Genomic DNA, 24598 nt, shown 5'->3' on the forward strand with positions numbered 1-24598 from the left:
AAGTCAAATCATCATTCATCGATCTTCGGGTTACACTTCTACTAGTAGGGCCTACAGAAACGTTAAACTTACTAGGTGCGACTGCAGTTTACAACTGCCTTGAAGCCTTTACTTAAAATCTACCTATATACTAGTATTTTACACTGCATGTCAACTTCATTCTTTACTTTATGAGTTTGACATATGAGTCTTCCGATATACTCATTACCTACGTCAATAATGATTAATGATTTTGTTCAGCTTGACAACAAACGTGTAGGTTTTAATCCAAAGATCCTTATTAATTGAAAAAAGAAAACGACTATTTATAATGTTTATTTTAAGCAGTGCCGGCTATTTATTTTCGTAAATGTAAATGTGAAAATAAGAAATCGTTAGAGTATTTTAGACTTTCTTATTCACCACGGTAACCCCTGTGACTTTTACATTTTATTTCATTAAATTATCATTATGGTCAAGTTATGGTCACGCAGAGTGTGGTCACTGCAATAGGTGTGGGTGAGCTCCGGATATGGAGAAGATCTGATTCTATTATTTTTAAAGACCGTTTCCATAGAAGGAAACGTGTTTCTATGGAGTGATCCAGAACTCACCAAACTTCACTACTGAAAAGTTCACAAATACCTTCGGCTAACTACAAGCATAGATAGGGTCGCGATTCAGGCCACTATGTAGTGAGAATAGGTATCCAAAAATTTAAAACACGATTAAAAGGATTTAAAAAAGGTGTGTTTACAATTGTCTGTACAAACTTAAATAAGACTTGCTCCAATCAATGCAAAACATATAATCGGTGTGAATACAAGAAACTTTATTCTTTTATTTGCTATAAAATATTTATACGACGAAAATATTCGATTTAATCTCAAATTAAAGTTTTATAATGATTAGACTTGCCTTAAACAAACACGTTTAAAAATAAACCCCAACTATATAACTTGAACTGGTCAAACATTATAACTTTGCTAGCTTAGAAGTAATAGATAAGTTACTATCAGTTGGTATAAAGCATGACGCTGTATCACGCAACAGATCGTCTATCGGCGGTAAAACTACCTCAGTTACCAACTTATACAAGCGCATCGCCTCAGACGTACCCGAACACCATTGAGACCTCGTGATGGGTATCAACTACTCCGAGTTCGAGATCCTACTATACTGTTTATTCCCAGATGAGCTTTGTGAATACCAATGCAATGGTTATATGATAATGGTTTCAGTTAAAGCGGGGAGACGACGACGGAGCGGATGTGATCACGACCGACTCCTCGTACACACCTATGACGACCACCGAGGACACAGATTGGCTCACCCACCCCCCGGATGTCCAAGTGAGATAACGTAGCATTGTATAATATTAAACTGGGTCACCTATGCTCATTACTTTTGAAGACAGATAACGTGTAGCTTGCCGGTTAAAAGGCTATAGATCGTGTCATTCACGACGCCGTGTGCCTTGACTTGTATTGCCATGTTATTAAAGGTTAGATTTGACAAATCTACGCGTCATCGTGGATGACATGAACTATAAAGGTTGTATGGTGACAGTAACAGGCCAATTCGAACGTGCACCTGACAAGAAACCGATTTGAATAATATTGGAATCATATTAGTTAGCTGTCTTTTGCGCGGGCGTCTCGCTCGTACTAATGCATTGTGCGGACAAGTCGTCCCGCAAAACGTCCCGCTTGGCGCGCTGTTTCTAAATCCCATAAAAAATGAGTCATACGTCACGTCACGCTATCGAATAAATTTACACTAGGGGTTATGATTCCAATATGATTCAAATGTCGGTTTGATGTCACGTACACGTTCGATTTATGTTCCCGTATGTTCGTGTTTTATCTGACTCTCACTGAGCGTAAGTGTAAGCGAGATGGATGTTATAATAAGTGATTATTGTAGGATTCTATCGATTATACCGACATCGATTTTAAAATTTAATTTTAATTAAACCATAACATCCTCGACATTGTTCTCCTAAGCACTGATTTTATTTTATTAATACATGCAGACGTGTAATTGGTTTGTTTACTCTAAAAAGAACTCGTAATGTCCTTAAACAAAACTCAAGTATCTAACATTTAAAAATTACTCGGCTTAAACTTAATTTGAACCAAACCCTTAAAGACCTGAGTCAAATCTTCTAAATATGGTCTTCAGAGTATTGTCTTTAAGACCATAACTTTCTGTCCACAGGGAAATTCGTCCTACTACTTTCCAGATTACGACTACACATACATGGGCCCGCGGGGCTACCCGGGGCCCCCGGGCCCACAAGGGCCAAGGGGGCCGAAGGGAGAACCGGGTAAACCGGGAGCGGAAGGCCAGCAGGGCTACCCTGGCGCGCCGGGTCACGTTTTTGTTATACCGGTAAGCAAATAAATATTTAGATATGTTTATAACTACAAATATAATCATTCAAAAATAGTACTGTTGAAGAGGTCAGAAAGTAACCAATAAGATGGATGAGTAAGTTTGAGATACGAGTCCATCTATTTGTACATACGGCCGAGTCATTACGAAGTGCTTTTTCCGACTACTGTCAGGACATTTATTAATTTTATATTTTATATAATCGTTTCACGGCAGATGACATCATATTCTTACCTAATTTAACTCAAAATTCAAAACAACTTTAATTTCTGTAAGTGTGTAAGCGTTACACTATGTGTAAGTGATAAAATTATTTGTTTGTACAACTTAGGGCCTGTTTCACACTGTTCAAGTATTGGATAGCTAATTAACAAATAAATTAACTGTCAGATAAAACTTACTGCAAAAATTAGCACTTTTTCTACCAGTTACGAGTAAGCTTATTTGAAGATTGTGAAACACCAACGATGACTTTATTCGTCAGATAAGTGACAAGTAGCTTATTCAGGACTTTACTTGGACATTGTGAAACAGGCCCTTAAATCATAATCATCGTTAATATAATTTAATTGTATTATTTTTAGTCAAACAAATTGCCAAAACGTTTTTCGATGAGTTTCTGGACCTACAACCATTGTTATTATTTGAAGGAATAAATAGTACTACCATAATGGAACTTAGAGGGCGCCAGTTAGAGGAAAGTAACAGGGTATAGGGTTGATTCAGCTGTACAACTAAGCGCTACTTTCTGGTCAAGATTTAGACCATCTTTTGTCACATTTCCGAGGAGTGACATTTTGCCACGGCTCATGGGAACCTGGGGTCCGCTTGACAACTAATCCCAAGATTTGGCGTAGGCACCAGTTGTTACGAAAGCGACTGCCATCTGACCTTCCAACCCAGAGGGTTCCAACTAGGCCTTGTTGGGATTAGTCCGGTTTCCTCACGATGCTTTCCTTCGCCGAAAAGCGACTGGTAAATATCAAATGATATTTTGTACATAAATTCCGAAAAACTCATTGGTACGAGCCGGGGTTTGAACCCGCGACCTTCGGATTGCAAGTCGCACGCTCTTACCGCCAGGCCACCAGCGCTTCTCTTCTTCGTTATTTATGGAATGGGGAGTTAATTATCAGAATCAAGGAGCATTTTTTATTTATAAGTCTATTTAAAGTTAGAAATACAAAATACAAATACGTTTATTTCATTACTTTTTACAGCAGTTCATAGATTTATTTACGTATATTGTTGTCTTATGTTGTCCCAATAAATTGGTCGTATCAGAATGGAAATTGTACAACAAATCCATTAAAAACCAAAATTTTAATTGTTTGTCGTATAAAAGGAAAAGGCCGGTCAAGTGCGAGTTCGTTTTACTCGCGCACTTAGAGTTCCGTACAAACTTTGAATTATCTCGTGTAACTATAAAGGCGAAACACTTAGTACAGAAGTACCTACACTACGTATAATTTCGTACAGCGCCATCTATCGGCAAATTGTGTAACTAATTTGCGCTATGTAATGCACGTATGTTGGTTTTTCGCGCTTTCACGCTCTATCATGTGAACCGAATTCAAAAATTAATCTTTTATTTTTTGTTAACTGGTGACCGAAGAGCTGGCGGCTTCCTCGCACAACGTATCAGTATTGCGATACAACGAGGAAATGCCGCCAGCATCCTTGGTACAATGCCTCAAGGGCCTATTTTAGATATAAGCTAGTTATAGTAATCATCTGTATATATCCATTATGTATATTGTTATTGTCAATAAAATCTTTTATTTATAAAGGTGTATTTAATGTAATCTCATAGAAATTTCAAGTGTAATAAACACACGTAAAGTTGGTTAAATTGCAAACTGAATTCGGTAAGATTTTTTGTTAATAAAAAAAAAAGTTACCAAGGTAAAGGTCTGATTATATTTTTCCTGTAAAATTTATAGTAATGTTAATATTATATAAAAAAAAAAACATAATTTTTCGTCGGTAAACTACGGAGATAAGAGGGAGGGGTGGTATTATTTTTACATTTATCTTCATAAATCATTTTTTTTTAGCTCTTTCAAATGATACCCCACTTGACCTAGTCACTAGACTGAATTTTTGCCCCCTCTTCATACTGGGCATTTTCCATAGTAATTATATGTATATATATATATATATATATATATATATATACTATCAATGTGTTTGGGTAAGCGTTGTTCATAACTATTCCAAATTTCAAATCGATAGCTTAAGTGGTTCTCGAGATATTTAGCGATGTGACAGACAGACGGACAGAGTCGCACCATAAGGGTTCCTTTTGTACCTTTTTGGTACGGAACCTTTAAAATGTACTTACCTAGAAAGTACAGTCCTCTAGAGCAGAAACGTATCATGTTCTGCATACTTTTTAGAACAACAAAGACCTACATTCAGAGCATAAGAAATGAAAAATCTCTTTAATTTGCGGAACTTTACATCTAAATAAGTTCATTCTCCATTATGCTACACTCCTAGCGCTACGTCGTAGACGACACCATGGCTTTCCCGTACGTAGCGAAAATGCACTGAGGCGTAACGAAAACGTACTGTGATTCTTACGGCCCGATTCGAAGAATGATTAAGACACGTCGAATGATTAAGATCTTAAGATCTTGGAAAGATCATTAAAAGATCGATAACTAAACGACATGTCAAAGTTTACGTTTATTTCGATTTCGCTGTGATCCCAATAAGATCTATCTACGATATTTCTAACGTCAAAGTAATATTGGTTGCCCGAATCAAACTGCTTCTGTCAATTATACGACATACAAACGATACGAGTATCTAAATGAGAACTTATCTAAACCAGAACTTATCATTATCGTATCTCATTTTTTGAACCTGGCCGTTAGCCCTGAATAGGACCATGAGGCCGATTCAAAATTAACAATTCATTAAAGTTTTGATCTTGTTATACAACCTTGACAATCGCTCACGCTGATTTATAACATGCGAAATGTACTGAGATTCATGTCATTAGATATCTTGTGTGAGAAGCACTGCGTGTCGTGTCAAGGTTGTATAATATAGAATACGTATTAAATAATAAAAAATCATAAGCCCCCTAACGGTATATGCTAAAAAATCCATTTTATACCAAAAACGCCTTACTTCATTTTGGAAAAAAGCTGATAAGTACTCTTCAAACTGCTGGATCGATTTCTCTGAAACATAGCTAAGAACGGTCGCAGAAAAACACGTCGAATTGGTTGGTGAGCTGCGATGCCACAGACAGATAGACAGGCAGACATTGGCGTCAAACATGTAGTACCCCTATTTCCGCGTCGTGAGTTAAAAATCAGAACTTAAAAAAATTGTTTAATCGATCTTCCAATCGAGCCATTTTATCGGCCGTCACTGCACGAGAGCAGTACGCCATAGCACAACGTAGTGCTTATCTTGCTGAAATCATATCTAGGGGAAAACCTTTAAGACGAAAGGGGATCACCTCCCCGAAACCGCCTTTCCATACAAAAGTAGTCCCCATTTGCCTCTCTGGATATTAACTTTATTAAAAATATTTATACACAATTTGATGTGTTTTAATCAGAGATAAAAAATCAAACGGTCGAGGTTTGATTTTTTTAGATTTTTTCAATATAATAATAATTAGAAGTGTTTAAAAATTTGCATGAAACCTGTTTATAATTGAATTGAACCACGAGCGTAGCGAGTGTTTCGTGAAATGGAATCTTGAGCCTTGCGAGGGTTTCAAGGCACGAGGGTTAAACAAACTTTGCCTCCGAGTGAAACACAAAATTTTTCACTAGGTACACCAACACGAGGAAAATACTAACTATGAAATGCCAAAAAAATCAAACCAAATCAAATCCAAATGAACGCAATATAAAATGTATCATTCAAAATCATAATTTAAAAGTCAATTCTACCAGCTAACATAAGGAAACAACTCAAAATTTGCATCTGATTACTTTGCCCCATATGTGGATAAAATGCAACTTTCTCATTCGTTTATAAACAATCAAGAGGGCCTTTACCAGTTGGTGTGGTGAAAAAATATTTTCCATAATTACAATATCCAGGGAGGAAAATGAGGACTATGTTTGTATGGAGAATCGATCGTCCTCTTTCCTCTTAATAGCAGAACTAACGGCCCGATTAGAACAGTGCTTATAAGATGTCATTTATTCATTCATTCTTTTAAAATCATGGCTTCAGTCCAGTGGTACTATTTTGCCAATATCAAGGTATTAGGAGCTTTAAATACGTCTAAAATTGTACGGTTAGTACAAGACAGTGTACGGTGATTTTATCAGTTCTTGCAATGCGATAGCTGGACTTTACAAGTAGCACGTGGACCACCGGCCGTTGACTCCAAAATGGTGGTTAGACGCGTTTCAAGATCAATTCTCCATTCACTGCACACTACCCTTGAACCGGAAGTCCTATTAGATGTCACACCGATATGATACTGATATGACATTATTGGTTGAAGCAATGTCACTTTTGAAATTGACAGGTCAGTATATCGGTGTCACATCATAAAAGCATTGTTCCAATCGGCCCGTAAGGCGAAGCAGGTGACCAAGCGAGGCGAAAGAGACAATACCAGGGGTTGTATTCTAACTGTAATGAAATTATATATAATGTAATATTACTTTGACACAGCATTTCCATAACAAATCCAGATCAAATTTATAACTTGTTATGACAATGAGAATACGCCTCCAAAAGAATTTTTATGGCCAGGCCTGATTTTTCAATTTCCCATCCATTTTATCGAACACTTCGTTTTAGGATTCTTCGTTTTTCAAATGTTAAATACAACATACGATCTCCTATACTGACATGTTTAAGCGATGTTTATAACATCAGGACTGAGCTTTCAATTATTTTACAGTACATATGGTGCTACTTTACCGCACTAGTGCGAAAATTAGCATATTACGTTACTATGTCGAACATTTAAAGGGCCATATGTACTGTAAAACGTGCGAATAGGTAATTCGCAACTCGTGTCGATTTTCCTATTTTTCACACTTGTACCATAATGTACTATTATGTTAATATTTGTAGAAATACTGAGCTAATTACTATTTTCACAGCTGCACCAATCCGGTAACGATAAAGGTCCTGATGCACAGTCGGAAGCTTTGCGCCAAATGCTCACTCAACATATGGTAAGTGCCCGACTTTTACGAACGATTGAAAGGTGTCAAACGTACCCTAAACTATATCATCAAACTTTCCGCAATATAGATGTGTCATTCACGATGACGCGTGCCTTAACTCGTAATGCCATGATATTAAAGGTTAGATTTGACAAATCTGCGCGTCATCGTGGGTGACACGAACTATAATGTTTTATTCGTAAAGAATATAATCACATACTCAATCAATAGCAGCCTATGTACATATAATTTTCACAATAGGAGCCTGTTACAAATATTACTTCACCTCTTTATTCTAATGAACCCACAGCAGGACTTCACACACATCTTTGAATTTTTCACGGACGTATGGAGGTTTCAGGCAGGGTAGTTAATATCGAACGAGATTCCGTATATGAGTTCCGAAAAACTCATTGGTACCAGCCAGGATTTCATCAAAAGTCAGGAATTTGATCAGCTTTAAATTTCGACAGGCATCCATGCGAGGCGCTGACGGCCCTATGGGGCTTACCGGTCCCCCGGGGCCTGAAGGCGAGTACGGTGCGGAGGGCCCGAAAGGAGAACAAGGCGATCAGGGAGAACCGGTAATATTCATTTTTTTTTAAGTAGTGTTAGGTATTTAATAACTTGGCGACAATATCTCGCCAGTAAGATAGACTACCTGTCCCTCCCTAATTAATAAAGTTAGAAAAAAGCGCCTGCGAGATTCTGTCGCGGCGCTCCTATGCTAATCATGCTAACTCTCAACGGTCCTCGGTCATTGAATGGCAACATAGGTAAATCTCCATTAGAGTTGCGTTTACTTTCGGCTATTCTTATTAGTTAACTATATGTACCTAACCATGTAATAACAAAAACGAGGTAAAAAAATCGGCCGAGAGCACGTCGGAATTGTCGGGCCATGGTCAGCGTATGGTTCCGTAGTTACTATTCTGTCAGAATAGGCTAAACGCGGGCTATTCGTAAGTATCATGTACATTACAAGCATAAAGAAGTCGCAGCGCTTTTTACGTTTATTTACTAAGAAGAGAAAACTTTTTGCAATTATTCAAAAACGGCCTGAACCGATCATGTTTCTTATAGTTTTCATTGAAACTATATATCAAACTTTCTTTTCGCGATTCTTTTCATATTTTTGAACTAATTAGAGGGGTGTAACCTTTTTTTTTCAGAGCAATTTGCAAGAGCAAGACCTTTTTGTATGCTAGTTTCCCAAAAAAAAATACTTTTTATTTTACCGTTCTATCGCCATGCATTATGTATCTATGCCAAACTGCAGCTTTCTAGCACGAAGGATCATAGATCAAAGCCATGGAATGACAGACTGACGGACAAAGCGAAACTATAAGGGACTTCACTACGGAATCCTAAAAAGTGGCACCTTAATTTCTTATTACGAGGCCCTGATTGTATAGGATAGGCAATATTGAAATCGAGCTCCAGATGATTAATGGTGCTGTGATATGAGACCATTGCAGTTGTCATGTATGCAAAACTTTAGTAATTTCTGTAACGCAATGTAAAAACTCTTAAAAGAAGCCACCAGCATCATATTATATGTATAATGTACATTATACATGAAAACCAGTAATATATTGATATTACTGGTTTTCATATATATTTAAATTTCAGGGGCCACCCGGACCCAGAGGCCTTCAAGGACCACCAGGCAGACTCGGTCGCCGCGGGCACGCGGGCAGGGACGGGGAGAGAGGTTCCACGGGCGCGACGGGCGCTAAAGGCGAACCCGGGTACCCGGGGCTGATGGGACTGCCAGGAGACAAAGGAGAGCGAGGCGCCCCGGGACAACAGGGTGAAACGGGAGCGCCGGGACAAGAGGGGCCGCCCGGGGACGATGGACCTGCGGGACCACCTGGCTTAAGTGGAGAAACAGTAAACAATTTTCAACTGAAATATCGACAAAACATATTTTTTGTACTACTACTACTTCAAAATATATATTAGAGTCTATTTTTGGAAATAGCCGAATACACCTAACCTAAATATAAGAGCAAGTTCGGCCTGACCAGCTACATTAGGGCTCACGCTAGACAACGTCCATAATGTTTATTTAGGGTCGCAGTCATCGAAAACGATGAGGAGTACTATACCTAAATATAAACTAAATTAAAGATAAATAATATTTTCCACTACCAAAACCTGTCTGTTCTAGGGTCCAAGAGGCTTAATGGGTGTAAGAGGTTTTCCCGGATTGATCGGCTATCCCGGAATTCCCGGGGTAGAAGGACCGCAAGGCCCAAAAGGCTCCGCCGGTCAACCTGGACCTCCCGGTCAACAAGGTCAGCCTGGCCCTATGGGAGCTACGGGGTCTCCTGGACCCCAAGGATCTACAGGAGCTCCGGGGATACAGGTATGTAAGTTTAACCCTTTTTCAGGCATAGTACGGTTTATCGACCTCATACGCATCAATAAAATTTCAAGTTTGTGGATTTTTTAGGGAAAATCTTTTAGGTTGGTGCGGCCTGGAAAAGGGTTAATATTTTAATTTCACTGTTCAGTTGATCAAAGAGTGCAAATACGCTGGTATAGTTCCTATTAGAATCAGATGGACGTACAGCCGTTAACTATTTATCTGAGAGTTAGTCATGACAATAAGTACTTTGAGTAGGTGTAACAAGGCATATCCTCGGTATATCTTTAGAGCCTTTTCAATTTTACAGAGAAAAAATGTTTTTAGGGTTCACAAGGAAAACCTGGTATTTCCGGCCTCCCAGGGCCTGAAGGGTCACCAGGTACGCCTGGCAACCCGGGGCAACAGGGTCCTCAGGGAGAGCAAGGACCGCAAGGCCCACAGGTAGTAATTCTTTTTTGTTACATTTGTATGCTTTAGTTAATTCAGCTGATTTTAATTATTGTGCCTATACTTCCTAATATATCCTTTCTTAATTTTAAAAAGTGGTAAGTTAATTTAGTGGGCTATTATTTTTAGGGCATGTTAGGTTTTCCGGGCAGTCGAGGCTTAAAAGGAGACGACGGTCCGCGTGGGCCACCTGGAGATAAGGGCGATAAAGGAGTTAGAGGTAAACAACATATTTACATAATAAAAACAATAGACGTATTACATAGAATCCGTCTACGCTAAATCGCCCGCCACGTAATGTATACTCGGCGCGGCTATACATTGCCATTGCTAAAGGTGCCAATTCGGCGCAAACTAAGCGTGGTCGGAGCATGTTTCCTCTACATGTGGGCATAACATATACTTGCCAACATAATGTATAATCCATACTGTGTAAGTTTTATTGTCTCCTTTGGACATTGGTTAGTTACAACTTTTGTGTAAACGTTGTAGCACACCTAAAACGGGCGCGGGTCAATGTGCCAGCCGCAAGCGCGATGTCAACCAGCCGTAACCGTCACTACATCTTGGAGGCGACGAGTCACTTACGTTACGTGATTGACAATTAAATAGTTAACGGCTAGCAGATGAGTTAGCGCGGCGCTGGTTTCGTACCTAGCTTTTGGTGTGCTCCAGCATTTAGCTTATAATGCTGTATGTTGGTTACTTTATTCAAAGATCCTTTCTTTTTTAAATAACACATATTGAGAATTGTCTGTATTCATTAGGTTTGGAAGGAGAAAAGGGAGATATAGGTCCGAAGGGAGATCGTGGATTTATCGGAGAACCAGGACCACCGGGTAGTGAAGGCGTTGAGGGCCAAAAGGTTAACATTTTACTTATTTCTTGCTGCTATACTTTCTAACTTTATAATTATAGAAGACGTCTGAGTGTGAGTCACATATTTAAACTGAAGTTGAAGTTGACGTCGAATACTGGGACAACTACCTTATCATGAAACCGGTTACTTTAAATAATAATAAAGTGGATTTATCAAGGTGGTGTTAACAACCTCAAAAATCAATTTTATCTCAGGGTATGGAAGGCCCAAGAGGAGAAACTGGTTCCATTGGTCCAACTGGTGAGAAAGGTGCCACCGGTACCATAGGCCCAACGGGATATCCTGGTCCACAGGGTGAAAAGGGCGACAAGGGGGCTTCTGGAAGACGAGGCCGTCGAGGGTCCAAAGGTGTCATGGTAATGTTGCGATATGTATTTGTAAATATTATAAAACGTTTTAGCAAAATACAGACATATAAAATATTTTATATTATTTTAGGGTATGATGGGAAACCCAGGCGATCGTGGGGAGGGCGGTCCAAGAGTAAGTCATCCTACGGAAACATTTTGGAATATATCTCCTGTAAATATAGTATTTACTAATAAATCCTTCTTAGGGATATCGTGGTCCACGAGGCCGACGCGGTTCCGACGGTCCACCAGGGTCGAAGGGTGACACTGGTCAGCCGGGGCCCCCGGGCCCCATAGGCGAACGGGGTCCTCAGGGGCTGGATGGTGTCCGCGGTTTCCCTGGTGCAATCGGGCCTCCAGGCGCAGACGGCAAGCCCGGGCTACTCGGGCCTCCAGGAGAACGCGGACCAACGGTTAGTCATCATTTTTAATTACATATTTTATCAGTATAAGTATCACTGCCGGGCACAGGCTTCTTCTTGTTTTGGAAAGGGTATATTATTTATTATTATTACAAGCTTTTGTTTACTTTCAACTGGCCCGTTGTCATCTTGCAAGCAAAATTAACTGAAACTTCACATTGTTAAGTAAGTTGGGTGACAATGCAATATTATGGTACGGTCTTTGACTGTACCATCGAGCTGATCTGATGATGGAGACCGGAGGTTATAGGTTATGTGTCCTGATCTTTAACGCCTGTTTTCGAAATCAATAGTAAATGAGCTTGCTACTACAGGGTGATCCAGGCCCACCGGGACCACCAGGTCCCCTAGGCCCCGTAGGGCCGCAAGGATCCGTTGGTGAGCCGGGCCCCCCGGGGCCACAAGGATCGTCAGGCATACCCGGAAGTCCCGGAGAAGTTGGCCCCCCGGGTGACATGGGGAAAGATGGACCACCAGGGCCACCCGGACCGGAAGGAAAGGCGGGCCCTGTTGGATCACAAGGGCCACAAGGTCGCCAAGGGGACACGGGATTGCCTGGACCGCCGGTAAATAAAAGCTTAATTTATTGTTATTCAAATTGATGTACTTCTCTGACCTTCTTCTCTTCCCTATTAGTGTGTCATGTATGTTTGTGTGGGTCAAATCTTGGTCACTTCCCGGATTCCGATTGAGCTGAAATTTGGCATATATATGTATGTAAGTCGGGTGATGCAATATTATGGTACCATCGAGCTGATCTGATGATCGGGAGAGTAGGTGGCCATGGGAACTCTGCGTAAGAACAACGCAACCTACTTACTTAATTGTGTTTGGGATTTTTAGAATTTTCTCGATGAGTATTAGATGCCTGTGGGAAGAAAAGTACAGTCAGCGATAAAAGCTTGTACCAAACAAAAAATTTGCCAAAAGTTTTTTATATCTGGTTAATTATTTTTAGACATTATATAGAGGATATTCAATTCTTTATTATGTATTTTGAAATAATCTATTCAGTAGTTATCAACCTAGAGCAGTTCAAACACAACTCTGCATTGTGATTATTTTTTTGACAGTTTCTAAAATATGTTAAACCAAATAGTTAAAATGTTATAAGTAGTGTATTTGTAATCTACTCACAAAGCCCTTTCACTTACACGCCTACACGCCTGTCATCTCATATATTGGTATTCAGTAGGTATATAATACTTAAACCATATCCATCATACGATATACCCACATCCAAGATGATTTGGACGGAAAGTAACCTGAATCCTTTTTTGCCATCCTACTATTTACAGGGTACTCCGGGGCACAAAGGAGATATAGGTCCTCCTGGACTCCCCGGGATAAGAGGAGAAAAGGGCGAGCAGGGTGAAACTGGTCACGACGGCCCTATAGGACCACAAGGACGAGAAGGTCAAAGGGGGTCTCCTGGACCTGGGGGCCAAAAGGGAGAGATCGGCGAACCAGGACCACCAGGTGACAATTTTTTTTTAATGCATATACACTGATTAGTCTCCAGTCTCTGGGCCCATTCTTAAAGAGTTACACCATGTATAAATGTAGAGGTAGATTTGTAAATCATACTCAACGACTTTTACCGTGGGGCGTATAACGTCTAAAAAACGACAAAGACACAGCAACAAATAAATGCCGACAAAACAATAATTGTTTGACAATAAATACTGAGTCATGAGTGTTTTCTGTGTACATATATGTTAGTATTTATGTATAATATATATCGTTGTCTAAGTGCCTACAACACAAGCCTTATTGAGCTTTGCGTGGCACTTAGTCAATTTGTGTTATAATGTTCTATAATATTATTTATTTATTTTTAACGGGCCTGTTTTAGGTGCAATCGGCAGAGACGGTCCACCTGGTCCGCGAGGCTTCGGTGGCTCGCCGGGACCAGTCGGAGCCCCGGGCGAAGACGGCGACAAAGGCGAAGCGGGACCTCCCGGTGAAAAAGGCTTTAAAGGCGCCGCTGGCGAACCGGTCAGTATGGGAATAATGACACGAGTGGCCAAGTGCTTTCATGGTGTACTGTGAAGGGCCCTTATCTTTAATAAGTTCAACAGCTATATTTATAATTGCAATTACTCGAGGCTTTTTAGACTAATCACTTACTAAGGTAGGTACGTCATTTCAGTAAAATAACTAATTTTTGTTCTCGACACCGACACACGGACAAAGTACCAAAAATATGTACACACCTGTACCTTAACGTATGGACAATAATAAGGTCCTGTTTACATATTTTTGGCACTTTGGCCGTGTCGATATTTAATACCTTGATGGTACAACTAACATTTTCTTTATCATTACATAGAAGAAGAAAACTAAGAAGAAATTATAAATGTTACTTTACAGGGACCCCAAGGTTCCCCAGGTATACAAGGTTTACGCGGGGAACCCGGGTCTGTCGGGTTACCTGGCGAAAAGGGGCCGCAGGGTGAATCAGGGCCGCCTGGAAATCCCGGCGCGGATGGAGTTAGGGGACCTCCGGGCCCGCCTGGCCCTCCCGGTCTTCAAGGGGAGAAAGGACAGCAAGGATTCAAAGGCGATAGGGGAGATATTGGACCTAAAGGTAATAATCAGAAAACCAATTTATCGCATCCAACCGCTCTATAGAGCGTAATCATATGATCCGGCATAACAACTACCAAATCAAATGTAATATCACTAATGTTTTTGTTAATGTAGGACCTACCGGACCCCCTGGCCCGATTGGTTTGCAAGGACAGCGGGGCTCCAAAGGTATCCCGGGTGAACCGGGTTCTCGGGGTGCTGAAGGGCAACGTGGGGAAGTCGGGAACCCAGGTGCCCAGGGACCGCCAGGACCGCCTGGCCCTGAAGGAAAACTGGTGATGAATTAATTTTGAAATATTTTTTTCTGTTATTTTTTCATCGCCATAAAGTTTTTACAAGCTCCATTGTGATTAACTTATTAATTATCAACTAGTACAAAATCTAAATACTCTTAAGTAGTACCTATCTAGTATTAAAATGCAGTTCCTTTCAGTAGCTGAATAATATATACATGTTTATAACATCCTTGTACAGACTTTCGCCATATCAAGTATTTAACATTTCTATAAAATGTTTTAGGGTCCTAGAGGCCTCGCTGGACCAAAGGGAGACGATGGTCCGGTAGGACTTCAAGGAGAACCAGGACCAAAAGGACCAATAGGCCCTGAGGGACCTAAAGGAGACACAGGCCCGGCAGGCTTCCCGGGTGAAAGGGGCGAGCCAGGCGAACAAGGCATAAAGGGCGAAGTGGGGGCCGACGGTCCTGAAGGCAGCCCTGGTCCCCCAGGCTCGCCCGGACCTATTGGTCTGATAGGAAAACCAGGAGATATTGGCTTACCGGGCAAACCAGTAAGTCATTAGAATTCTTATTTTAAGAATTAGTGGCTCAAACCGACCCGGCCCGCGGCTGCTATAAAATTTGGGGTACTACATTTTAATTTCATACTGTATATCGACTATTCTAATACATTATTAATTTATAACCTAAGTTTGTACCGAACTTAGGTACTCTTTATCAGTGACAAATATATGTTCACGACATACTTAATGCAAAACTCGTCGGGTGACTCAGACGCACTATATTTATCTAAAGGTATAATAATTGATTCCACAGGGCGCAGAAGGCAAAGCTGGCGCCCAGGGCAGCCCGGGAGTCCCAGGCGACAAAGGCGATCGCGGGCTTCCCGGGCCGCCGGGAGAAACGGGACCGGCTGGTCCCACCGGTCCCCCAGGAGAAGAGGGCCAACGTGGTATGCGTGGGTTACCAGGGCCTAACGTGAGTGTTCTTTCTACTCTTTATTTAGTGCGAAGTTATGAAACAGACTGTTTAAGGCACGCGTGACACTTTTATGTCTATGTAAATTAGTAGATGTGTTTTGTAGCTCTTAAGGCTTACCGAAGCTTTGACTTGAGACGCTTAAGCTTACTTAAAAACTGAGTCAATAACGTTCAGGAAAACTGGTGGCATTTCTGTAGACATTACAACGATTTAGATTTGGATATTTTTTTATAAACTTCTAAATAAACAAAAAAACACAATTTTTAAAAAGGAAAATATTTTTCACGTCAGCAGCTCGAACAAGGGTAATTTACTGCTTAAAAACAGAGAGCAAGATCGCGTTTTGCTCACTGAGTGAGACAAAATAACATTCAAGTGACCTTTATATTCGAATGTCATTTCAACGTGCGGGGCCTAATACAAGTTCGAAATATTTTGATTCTATTCTCTTTGCCCCTTTCACTTCATTAGCAAAAAAGAGACAAAAAAGTTCATACGTAATTCAACGGTATATTGACGGTTTATAATAGACCCCCGAAATAAGTCAGACCGCATCGTTCCAAAACACCCTACGAGTCTTGATTCGTAATAATTAATTATTGAAATAAAAGTTTATAATTTAATAAAAACACCATATTTTACGTATTTTATTATACTATGGGCGCATACCAAGATAATAAATTCGTGAGCGGCGTACGCGCACCGACACATACAGTGCGCGCCAATACATGCAGTGTGCGCCAACCTCTAGCAACCGGTCCAGCCAGGCAGGCGCGGAGGAGCGGACACCGGCCGCCCGACAGAGCTAGCCGGGCCGCGATCGCGCACGCACGTACCACTTCGCATCAGCTTCGCCGCGCGCTATCAATACGCGATCTTATTTGTAAAACCGTATCGTTTCAATTTCTCATTTCCTATCTTCTGTATCGTCCTGGTTCTTTCTGCATTATACCTTTGTTACTTTCTTCTATCTACGTGTTTTATTCAGACGCCTGCAACCTTCTGCCTAGACCTGCTAATTAAATAGCGTTTAAATAATATTATATCGCTAAACTGGTGACCCGCGCGTAGGAAGAACGCTGAAGAATGCCGGATGATGACGCGACAACACCGCCGGGCCATTCAACGGCTGCCGCAACGGATGACGAGGCGAAATCGGTTTTTCGACTCGGTGCGAAGATACCCCCATTTTGGCCGGAAGATGCTGCTTTATGGTTTGCCCAAATTGAAGGTCAGTTCTATAATGCTAATATTACTGCCGATGCTACCAAATTCCACCATGTAGTTTCACGCTTAGATTACAATATAGCATCCGAAGTGAAAGATATTATTGTGTCACCGCCAGCTACCAATAAATACGAAAAGCTTAAAACTACACTTATTAATCGCTTGTCACAGTCACGTGACCAGAGGCTTAAGCAATTATTGATGCATGAGGAGCTTGGCGATAGGAAACCCTCGCAATTATTGCGTCATATGCAATCGCTGGCCGGAACCACAAGCGATCCTAACGATTTTGTGCGCACAATGTGGGTTAGCAGACTACCTACTAATATTCAAACTGTACTTGCTTGTCAGGAGGATATTCCGTTGGACGTGCTAGCAACGATAGCAGACAGAGTCCATGAGGTCGTCGTTCCAGCAGTACCAGCACCGCACGTCGCGGCTACCAGCAGCCGGACGACGTCACACACAACCATGACGCAAAGTAGCAGTGAACTGGAAAGGCAAGTAGCAGCACTGACCCAGCAGGTAGCAACATTGATGGCAGAAAGGCACACTGGTCGTCGCACTCGTTCTCGCAGCACCCAAAACTGGAGGTATCGCAACCGTTCTCGCTCTCGCTCTCGCTCAGGCAAGCAGAATCCTGATCATTGTTGGTACCATAACTGTTTCGGATATAACGCGAAGAAATGCGAAGATCCTTGTTCTTACAGCAAGGGAAACTCAAACGGCAGTCGCTAATGGCGGCAAACGACTGTCCTCGATCCCCTGGCCGTCTCTTCGTCACCGACCAATATACTAAGGTGCAGTTTCTGATAGACACGGGATCAGACCTGTGCGTTTACCCAAGGTCAGCCATCAAAGAGCGCCGGAAGAAAACTGAGTACGTATTGTGTGCAGCCAATGGTTCGCCAATATTTACATATGGAACTATACACCTGGAACTGAACCTAGGACTTCGTCGCGCGTACTCTTGGAATTTTGTCATAGCTGACGTCACGAAACCCATAGTAGGCGTAGACTTCCTGAGTTTCTACAATCTTCTGGTAGACTGTCGGAACCATCGTCTCATTGATTTACTCACCACTCTCTCCATCCAGGTGCCACATAGCAACTCAACCAAGTCCATCTCATCCGTTAAGGTCATGTCAGGCGATACGAAGTACCACGATGCCCTGAAGCTGTACCCTGACATCACAAGACCTGCAGGTAAACCAGTGAAGCCTAAACATACAACGGTCCATCATATTAGGACTACACCTGGACCACCTGTCACCTGCCGGCCTCGACGTCTAGCACCTGATCGCCTGCAGATAGCTAAAAAGGAGTTCGAGGCAATGCTTCAGTGCGGTACAGCTCGTAGGTCAGAGAGCCCATGGTCTTCTGCTCTTCACCTGGCACCAAAGAAAGACGCTGGATGGAGGCCTTGCGGCGACTATAGAGCGCTGAATGCAAGGACGATTCCTGACTGCTACCCACTGCGACACATCCAGGATTTCTCCTACCAGCTAGCAGGTACTCAGGTCTATTCAAAGATCGACTTAATTAAGGCCTACAATCAGATACCTATATTCGAAGATGACATTCCAAAATCGGCCATCACGACACCCTTCGGTCTCTTCGAGTTCCCCTATATGACCTTTGGACTCCGGAACGCTGGCCAGACCTTCCAAAGATTCATAGACGAGGTACTCAAGGGGTTAGACTTCTGTTTTGGCTACGTAGATGACATACTCGTATTTTCACGGACCGAGGACGAGCACCTGGAACACCTGGAAACGGTATTCAAGCGCCTCAGCGAGTATGGTGTACTCATAAACCCAGCAAAGTGTCTTTTTGGGCAAGAAGAGGTCACATTTCTAGGCTACAAGGTCTCTTCTGCCGGTATTCAGCCCATACCAGAGAAGGTGCAGGCAATAAAGGATTTCCCAGTACCTAAGACAGTGAAAGAACTGCGTCGCTTCTTAGGTATGATCAATTTTTATCGGCGTTTCTTGCCAGGTGCCGCTCGGATCCAAGCTTCACTCAACGCCCTACTCTCTGGACCTAAGATGCGAGCCAACCAGCCAATCACTCTCTCAGCTGAGCAACTCCAAGACTTCGAGGAATGTAAGTCAAGTCTCTCGCAAGCCACCCTACTCGCTCACCCTGACATGGGAGCTGAACTGTCAATTTACTCAGACGCTTCTGACACTGGGATCGGCGGTGTACTGCAACAACGTAAAGGAGACTCGTGGCAGCCGTTAGCCTTTTTCTCTCGTAAGCTGAACCCAGCACAAACAAAGTATAGTCCCTACGATCGAGAATTATTAGCAGTTTACGAAGCCATCAAATACTTTCGCTACATGGTTGAAGCAAGACACTTTACGGTCCACACCGATCACAAGCCCTTGACACATGCCTTTAGCACACCCCGAGATAAATGCTCACCACGCCAGTACAGATATCTCGATTTTATTGCGCAATTCACAACCGTTATAAAATATGTTCCAGGACAGGAGAATGTCGTGGCTGACACTATGTCACGCGTAGAAGAGATAATGTCTCCTGTGGACTATCCAGCACTCGCGCAGGACCAAGAAGGTGACAACGAGCTACTGGCACTACTACAGAATGGTACTAACTTGAAGATAGAAAAGGTCAGAATTTCAGGTAGTAACCAGCAGCTCTATTGTGATGTGTCAACTGGTACCCAACGACCGTACGTAACTGCCAAGTTTAGACGTCAGGTTTTCACAGCACTGCATAGCCTTAGCCACCCTGGTGCATCAGCAACGGTCAGGTTAGTTGCTCAACGTTTTGTCTGGCCGGGCATACGCAAAGACTGCCGCCGATGGGCTAAAGAGTGCAACCAGTGTCAGAGCAGCAAAGTCACACGCCACACCTCAGCTCCACTGTCGTCAATCTCTACGCCGTCATCAAGATTTCAGCACGTGCACATAGATCTCATTGGCCCATTACCACACTCACACGGATACAGGTATTGTCTCACAGCAATCGATAGATTCACTCGTTGGCCTGAGGCATACCCATTAGCAGACATCACTGCTGAAGCCTGTGCTATGGCTTTTGTATCCGGCTGGATCGCTAGATTTGGATGTCCAGAGCACATAACGACAGACCGCGGAAAGCAATTTGAGTCCCGTCTGTTCAAAGCGATCGCAAGCATCATGGGCACTAAGCACCACCAAACCACGGCATATCATCCTGCGGCGAATGGTATGATAGAGAGGCTACATAGACAGCTAAAGGCAGCTATCATGTGCCACGACAGCAGCAGCTGGTCAGAGACCCTACCATTGGTGCTCCTGGGCATACGCACGGCTTGGAAAGAGGACATACAGGCTACATCAGCTGAGCTGGTATACGGCGAGTCACTGCGCTTGCCGGGTCAGTTCCTAAGCCCCAAAGATGACTCAGCGACATCTGCTGATGTAATGGACTTTGCACAAAGATTACGGTCACACATGGCCAAGGTTTCACCAAGTCCACCGAAGTGGCACATTACCAAAACTTTTTTTGTTCCCAGGCAACTCACTACCTCATCCCATGTGTTCCTGCGAAAAGGGCAGGCTCTCAGGTCCCTTGAGCCACCCTACTCCGGGCCACATAAGGTCATCAGCCGCACCGATAAGACCTTTGATATAGAAGTCAATGGCAAGGTCGTCACCGTGTCCATCGACCGGCTCAAGCCGGCCTTCTCCGTCACTGAGAAGGCGCCCTTACCCGTGGCGCGACCATGCGCACCGCCAGCGCGACCATGCGCGCCGCCAGCGCGACCATGCGCGCCGCCAGCGCGACCATGCACGCCGCCAGCGCGACCATGCGCGCCGCCAGCGCGACCATGGGCGCCACCAGCGCAACCACCACCACCAATCCAGCCAAGGACAACACGCAGTGGGCGTCGAGTCACCTTCCCTGACTATTACCACTGTCGACCGTAGCAACGGTCTCGGCGGGGGAGTAGTATGGGCGCATACCAAGATAATAAATTCGTGAGCGGCGTACGCGCACCGACACATACAGTGCGCGCCAATACATGCAGTGTGCGCCAACCTCTAGCAACCGGTCCAGCCAGGCAGGCGCGGAGGAGCGGACACCGGCCGCCCGACAGAGCTAGCCGGGCCGCGATCGCGCACGCACGTACCACTTCGCATCAGCTTCGCCGCGCGCTATCAATACGCGATCTTATTTGTAAAACCGTATCGTTTCAATTTCTCATTTCCTATCTTCTGTATCGTCCTGGTTCTTTCTGCATTATACCTTTGTTACTTTCTTCTATCTACGTGTTTTATTCAGACGCCTGCAACCTTCTGCCTAGACCTGCTAATTAAATAGCGTTTAAATAATATTATATCGCTAAAATACAATCAAAATAATGAACTTATAAAAATTTACGCAATTGTTACGCAAAGCAAATAATTCTATTTTAACGATCACTACTGTTGACAAAAAGTAGTATCCGAAATTCGGACCGTATCTTACAAAGTACTTTTTTTACAAAAAAAGTTGTCGATTGAACTGTCAATTGATGTCCGTTATTTCATTATTTTTGTATTATTTTATTGAAATTTTCTTCGTTTTGTTTTATTGCGGGAAATAAACTAAATTGTTAGAATACCTTCAAAAACATGAGTGAAATAGTGATAAAGACGGATTACATTTTTTCAGGTTGTATTTTTACCTTCCAATTGCCTGCCGACGTGAAAATTTTTGTGTACTACAGGAGATCAAAGTTATTTACGTCTCGTACGCTTTTGAGTCCCTTACTACGCTCAAGATTCTAGAATCTTTCGCTTGCACGGGACTCAAAATAAGCACTCGAAGAAATGTCAAACTTTGCTCTCTAGTTGTACAAATAACTATTACAGTACATATGGTGCTACCTTCCCGCACTAGTGCGAAAATTAGCATATTACGTTACGTCGGTCGTGTTTTAATATATCGCCACTCGTTTCGAATTTCCTATTTTTCGCACTTGTATCGTAATGTACTATTATAATACCTGTAATAATCATTGTATTTGTATTTTTTTTATTAATCTGTAAAAAGCTTAAATTTGTGTAAGTTAATATCGTGTTTTTGATTGATTTATACATCTCGTGTTTTTGAGTCCCTCGCTACGCTCAAGATTCTCTTTTTTTTCACAAATAACTACTGTTGGTTCGGGTGATGGTGCATATACAAATGAACATTCCTAAATGGATATCTCTAAAACTATAGTTGCGATTCACTGTAAAATATTTGTGATAGTCTAGTGATGGTCCTTAGATAGGATTTAACATACAGGGATAATTGAACGCCCTTTTATCGTCTTTTACTGTGGCTGTCGACGTTTCAACAAGTGTTTATGTGCAAGAGTGACGCATAGCAGACAAGTGAAACAGGCGATAAAAGCGCGACCATCCTAGTACCTGTGCGAAGTGTGCTGGTATAATTTTATCGGAAGCTTAAATTAGATTGCTTTAAATATGAACAGGTTCGTTGAAAACAATATTTTAATAAATATTTTAGGGTGAAGTTGGAGCACCGGGAGTTACCGGGCCGGAAGGCCCAGCAGGCAAAATTGGGCCGCCAGGACCACAAGGGCCTCGAGGAGAGAAGGGAAACACGGGGCCCAAGGGCCATATGGGCGACACCGGCCCGATGGGCTTGAAGGGCGATCAAGGCGACATCGGGAAGCAAGGACCGCCCGGGCCAACTGGGCCTTTGGGACCTAAGGGAGACAAGGTAATAACACTAATCATTTTTGCTTCTACGCCTGCTGGGACCGATTTACGGGTATCTATAAATGGGTACTAGCAGGTGTATTACATAACAGCAAACTTCTCCAAAGTGCCTCTACGTGTTGGATCTATATCCCCATACACGCCTATCAACTGACCGGGATATACCCGTGAGTTTTCAAATTAATAATTTAACACTATTATTATAAGAAAGGTGATGATTTCTTCTTCAGTCGTAGCGCCAGTAAAATAGATCAGTTATCATTGGATTAGTTAGCAAACCACGTAAAATAATCTAGATTTTCAACCGAATTTCCCTATCATGTGTATTTATTTATTTATATAAGTATTATACGAAAAATCTGTAGTGTTAATTTTACATGTAAATTACAATACATCTATGAAGTTTATCATTTCTCTTCAATCAGTAGATATGTCTCAGTAAGCAATATCAATTGATACTATTCAATACTTTTCTTTTAAAAAAATGTCCATGCATGCGTGGAATTTACATAACAGGAAAACCAGTATCTTGTAAACAGTATTCGTAAAAACAATACCTATCCATTTTATTCAATATTAATTTCCTACGTCAGGTCTTAAAGGTTTATTTTCCAAAAACCGATGAGAAAGTTGATCCACAAGAGTGTCAAAGTAATTTGTGGCCAATTCTGAGTTATTTCCTTATGTTGGCTGATGTAATGGACTTTATTAAGTGATGATTTTGAATTATAAATATTTAATAGCGTTCATTTGGACTTGATTTGTAATGTTTTATTGTTAGTAATTTACTCGAGTTAATGTGGTGAAAAATGTTGTGTTGTCACTCATTAGCAAAATATGTTAAATCCCCGTGCCTTGAATGAAACCCTCGCAACGCAAGATTTGACTTTACGATCCATTCATTCCGCTTGTGGTTCAATTTTGGAATCTCTCGCTTGCTCGGGTATCAACATTAGCACGAGGAAATAAACTTCAACATTGCCCCCTTGTAAAAGAAATAACTAATTATTCTTAGGGTCCCGAAGGACCGCAAGGAGCAAAAGGCGAACCAGGACCAGCGGGTCCTGTAGGTCCAGAAGGGCCTCTCGGTCCCAAAGGTTCGCCGGGCCCTGAAGGCCGGCCGGGCCAGCCCGGGCCGCCAGGGTCGCCGGGTCCGCCCGGCCCGCCGGCGCCGCCGCCGCAGCTGCCCGCCGAACTGTTCGTGTCGTCGCGACGTAGACGCAGCGTTGAGGATGATGAGTCGACGACAGATGCCGATATTGAAGACGGTTAGCTGATCTTTGACATAGTATTACAACCCCCAATACTGATACACATGGAACCAACCAAGTAGGTGCTTACTATCGAACAACTTGATTCCTGACCCACTGTGAAACATTATCACATTTACTAAGTCATTGGCATTACATTGATTTGTCAAGTTTTATTAAGTATGACACTTATCTTCTGTGGTGTACCTACCTACGTTTTATGGTAGGTCACAAATCAGTTTTCATTTCTCATGCTCTGACCTGAAAGACGGTCATTGTTGTTCTAAAAAGTGCGCAGAAAGTGACACATTTCTGCACTAGAGCATTATATTATCGAAGTAAGATTTTTTTTCATTATAATACGATAAGCAATTGAAATTTAGTTTTAAATGATTTTGTTATCCCTATTCCATAAATAACGATACTTTTACATAAATGGTTAATTGAAAGTACCCTCAAGAAATGCTACAATAATTATAATTAGTCATTAGTAATGTTTAAAAAACACATGTATTTTAATTTAATACCCTCATATTCGAAATGAAAAGTAGAGTAAATATTTAACTCGGGTGA

General features: G+C 42.1%; 1 protein-coding gene across 1 annotated transcript in view; it reads left to right on the forward strand.

Annotated features, from left to right (window-relative positions):
- Positions 1-24598, forward strand: part of LOC133523275 (collagen alpha-1(I) chain-like) — a 50635-nt gene that overhangs the window by 22824 nt on the left and 3213 nt on the right. The window contains exons 7-27 of the mRNA XM_061858770.1: positions 1221-1331; positions 2200-2373; positions 7473-7547; positions 8012-8122; positions 9171-9431; positions 9712-9909; positions 10237-10353; positions 10489-10579; positions 11127-11224; positions 11434-11595; positions 11678-11722; positions 11796-12002; positions 12326-12577; positions 13310-13490; positions 13867-14009; positions 14385-14601; positions 14718-14878; positions 15123-15392; positions 15658-15819; positions 22561-22776; positions 23791-24043. Of these exons, the coding sequence (XP_061714754.1) occupies positions 1221-1331; positions 2200-2373; positions 7473-7547; positions 8012-8122; positions 9171-9431; positions 9712-9909; positions 10237-10353; positions 10489-10579; positions 11127-11224; positions 11434-11595; positions 11678-11722; positions 11796-12002; positions 12326-12577; positions 13310-13490; positions 13867-14009; positions 14385-14601; positions 14718-14878; positions 15123-15392; positions 15658-15819; positions 22561-22776; positions 23791-24043 (3505 nt within the window). The remainder of the gene's footprint in view (positions 1-1220; positions 1332-2199; positions 2374-7472; positions 7548-8011; positions 8123-9170; positions 9432-9711; positions 9910-10236; positions 10354-10488; positions 10580-11126; positions 11225-11433; positions 11596-11677; positions 11723-11795; positions 12003-12325; positions 12578-13309; positions 13491-13866; positions 14010-14384; positions 14602-14717; positions 14879-15122; positions 15393-15657; positions 15820-22560; positions 22777-23790; positions 24044-24598) is intronic.

The sequence above is a fragment of the Cydia pomonella genome, chromosome 1 (assembly GCF_033807575.1).
Source record: "Cydia pomonella isolate Wapato2018A chromosome 1, ilCydPomo1, whole genome shotgun sequence".
Lineage (NCBI taxonomy): Eukaryota > Metazoa > Arthropoda > Insecta > Lepidoptera > Tortricidae > Cydia > Cydia pomonella.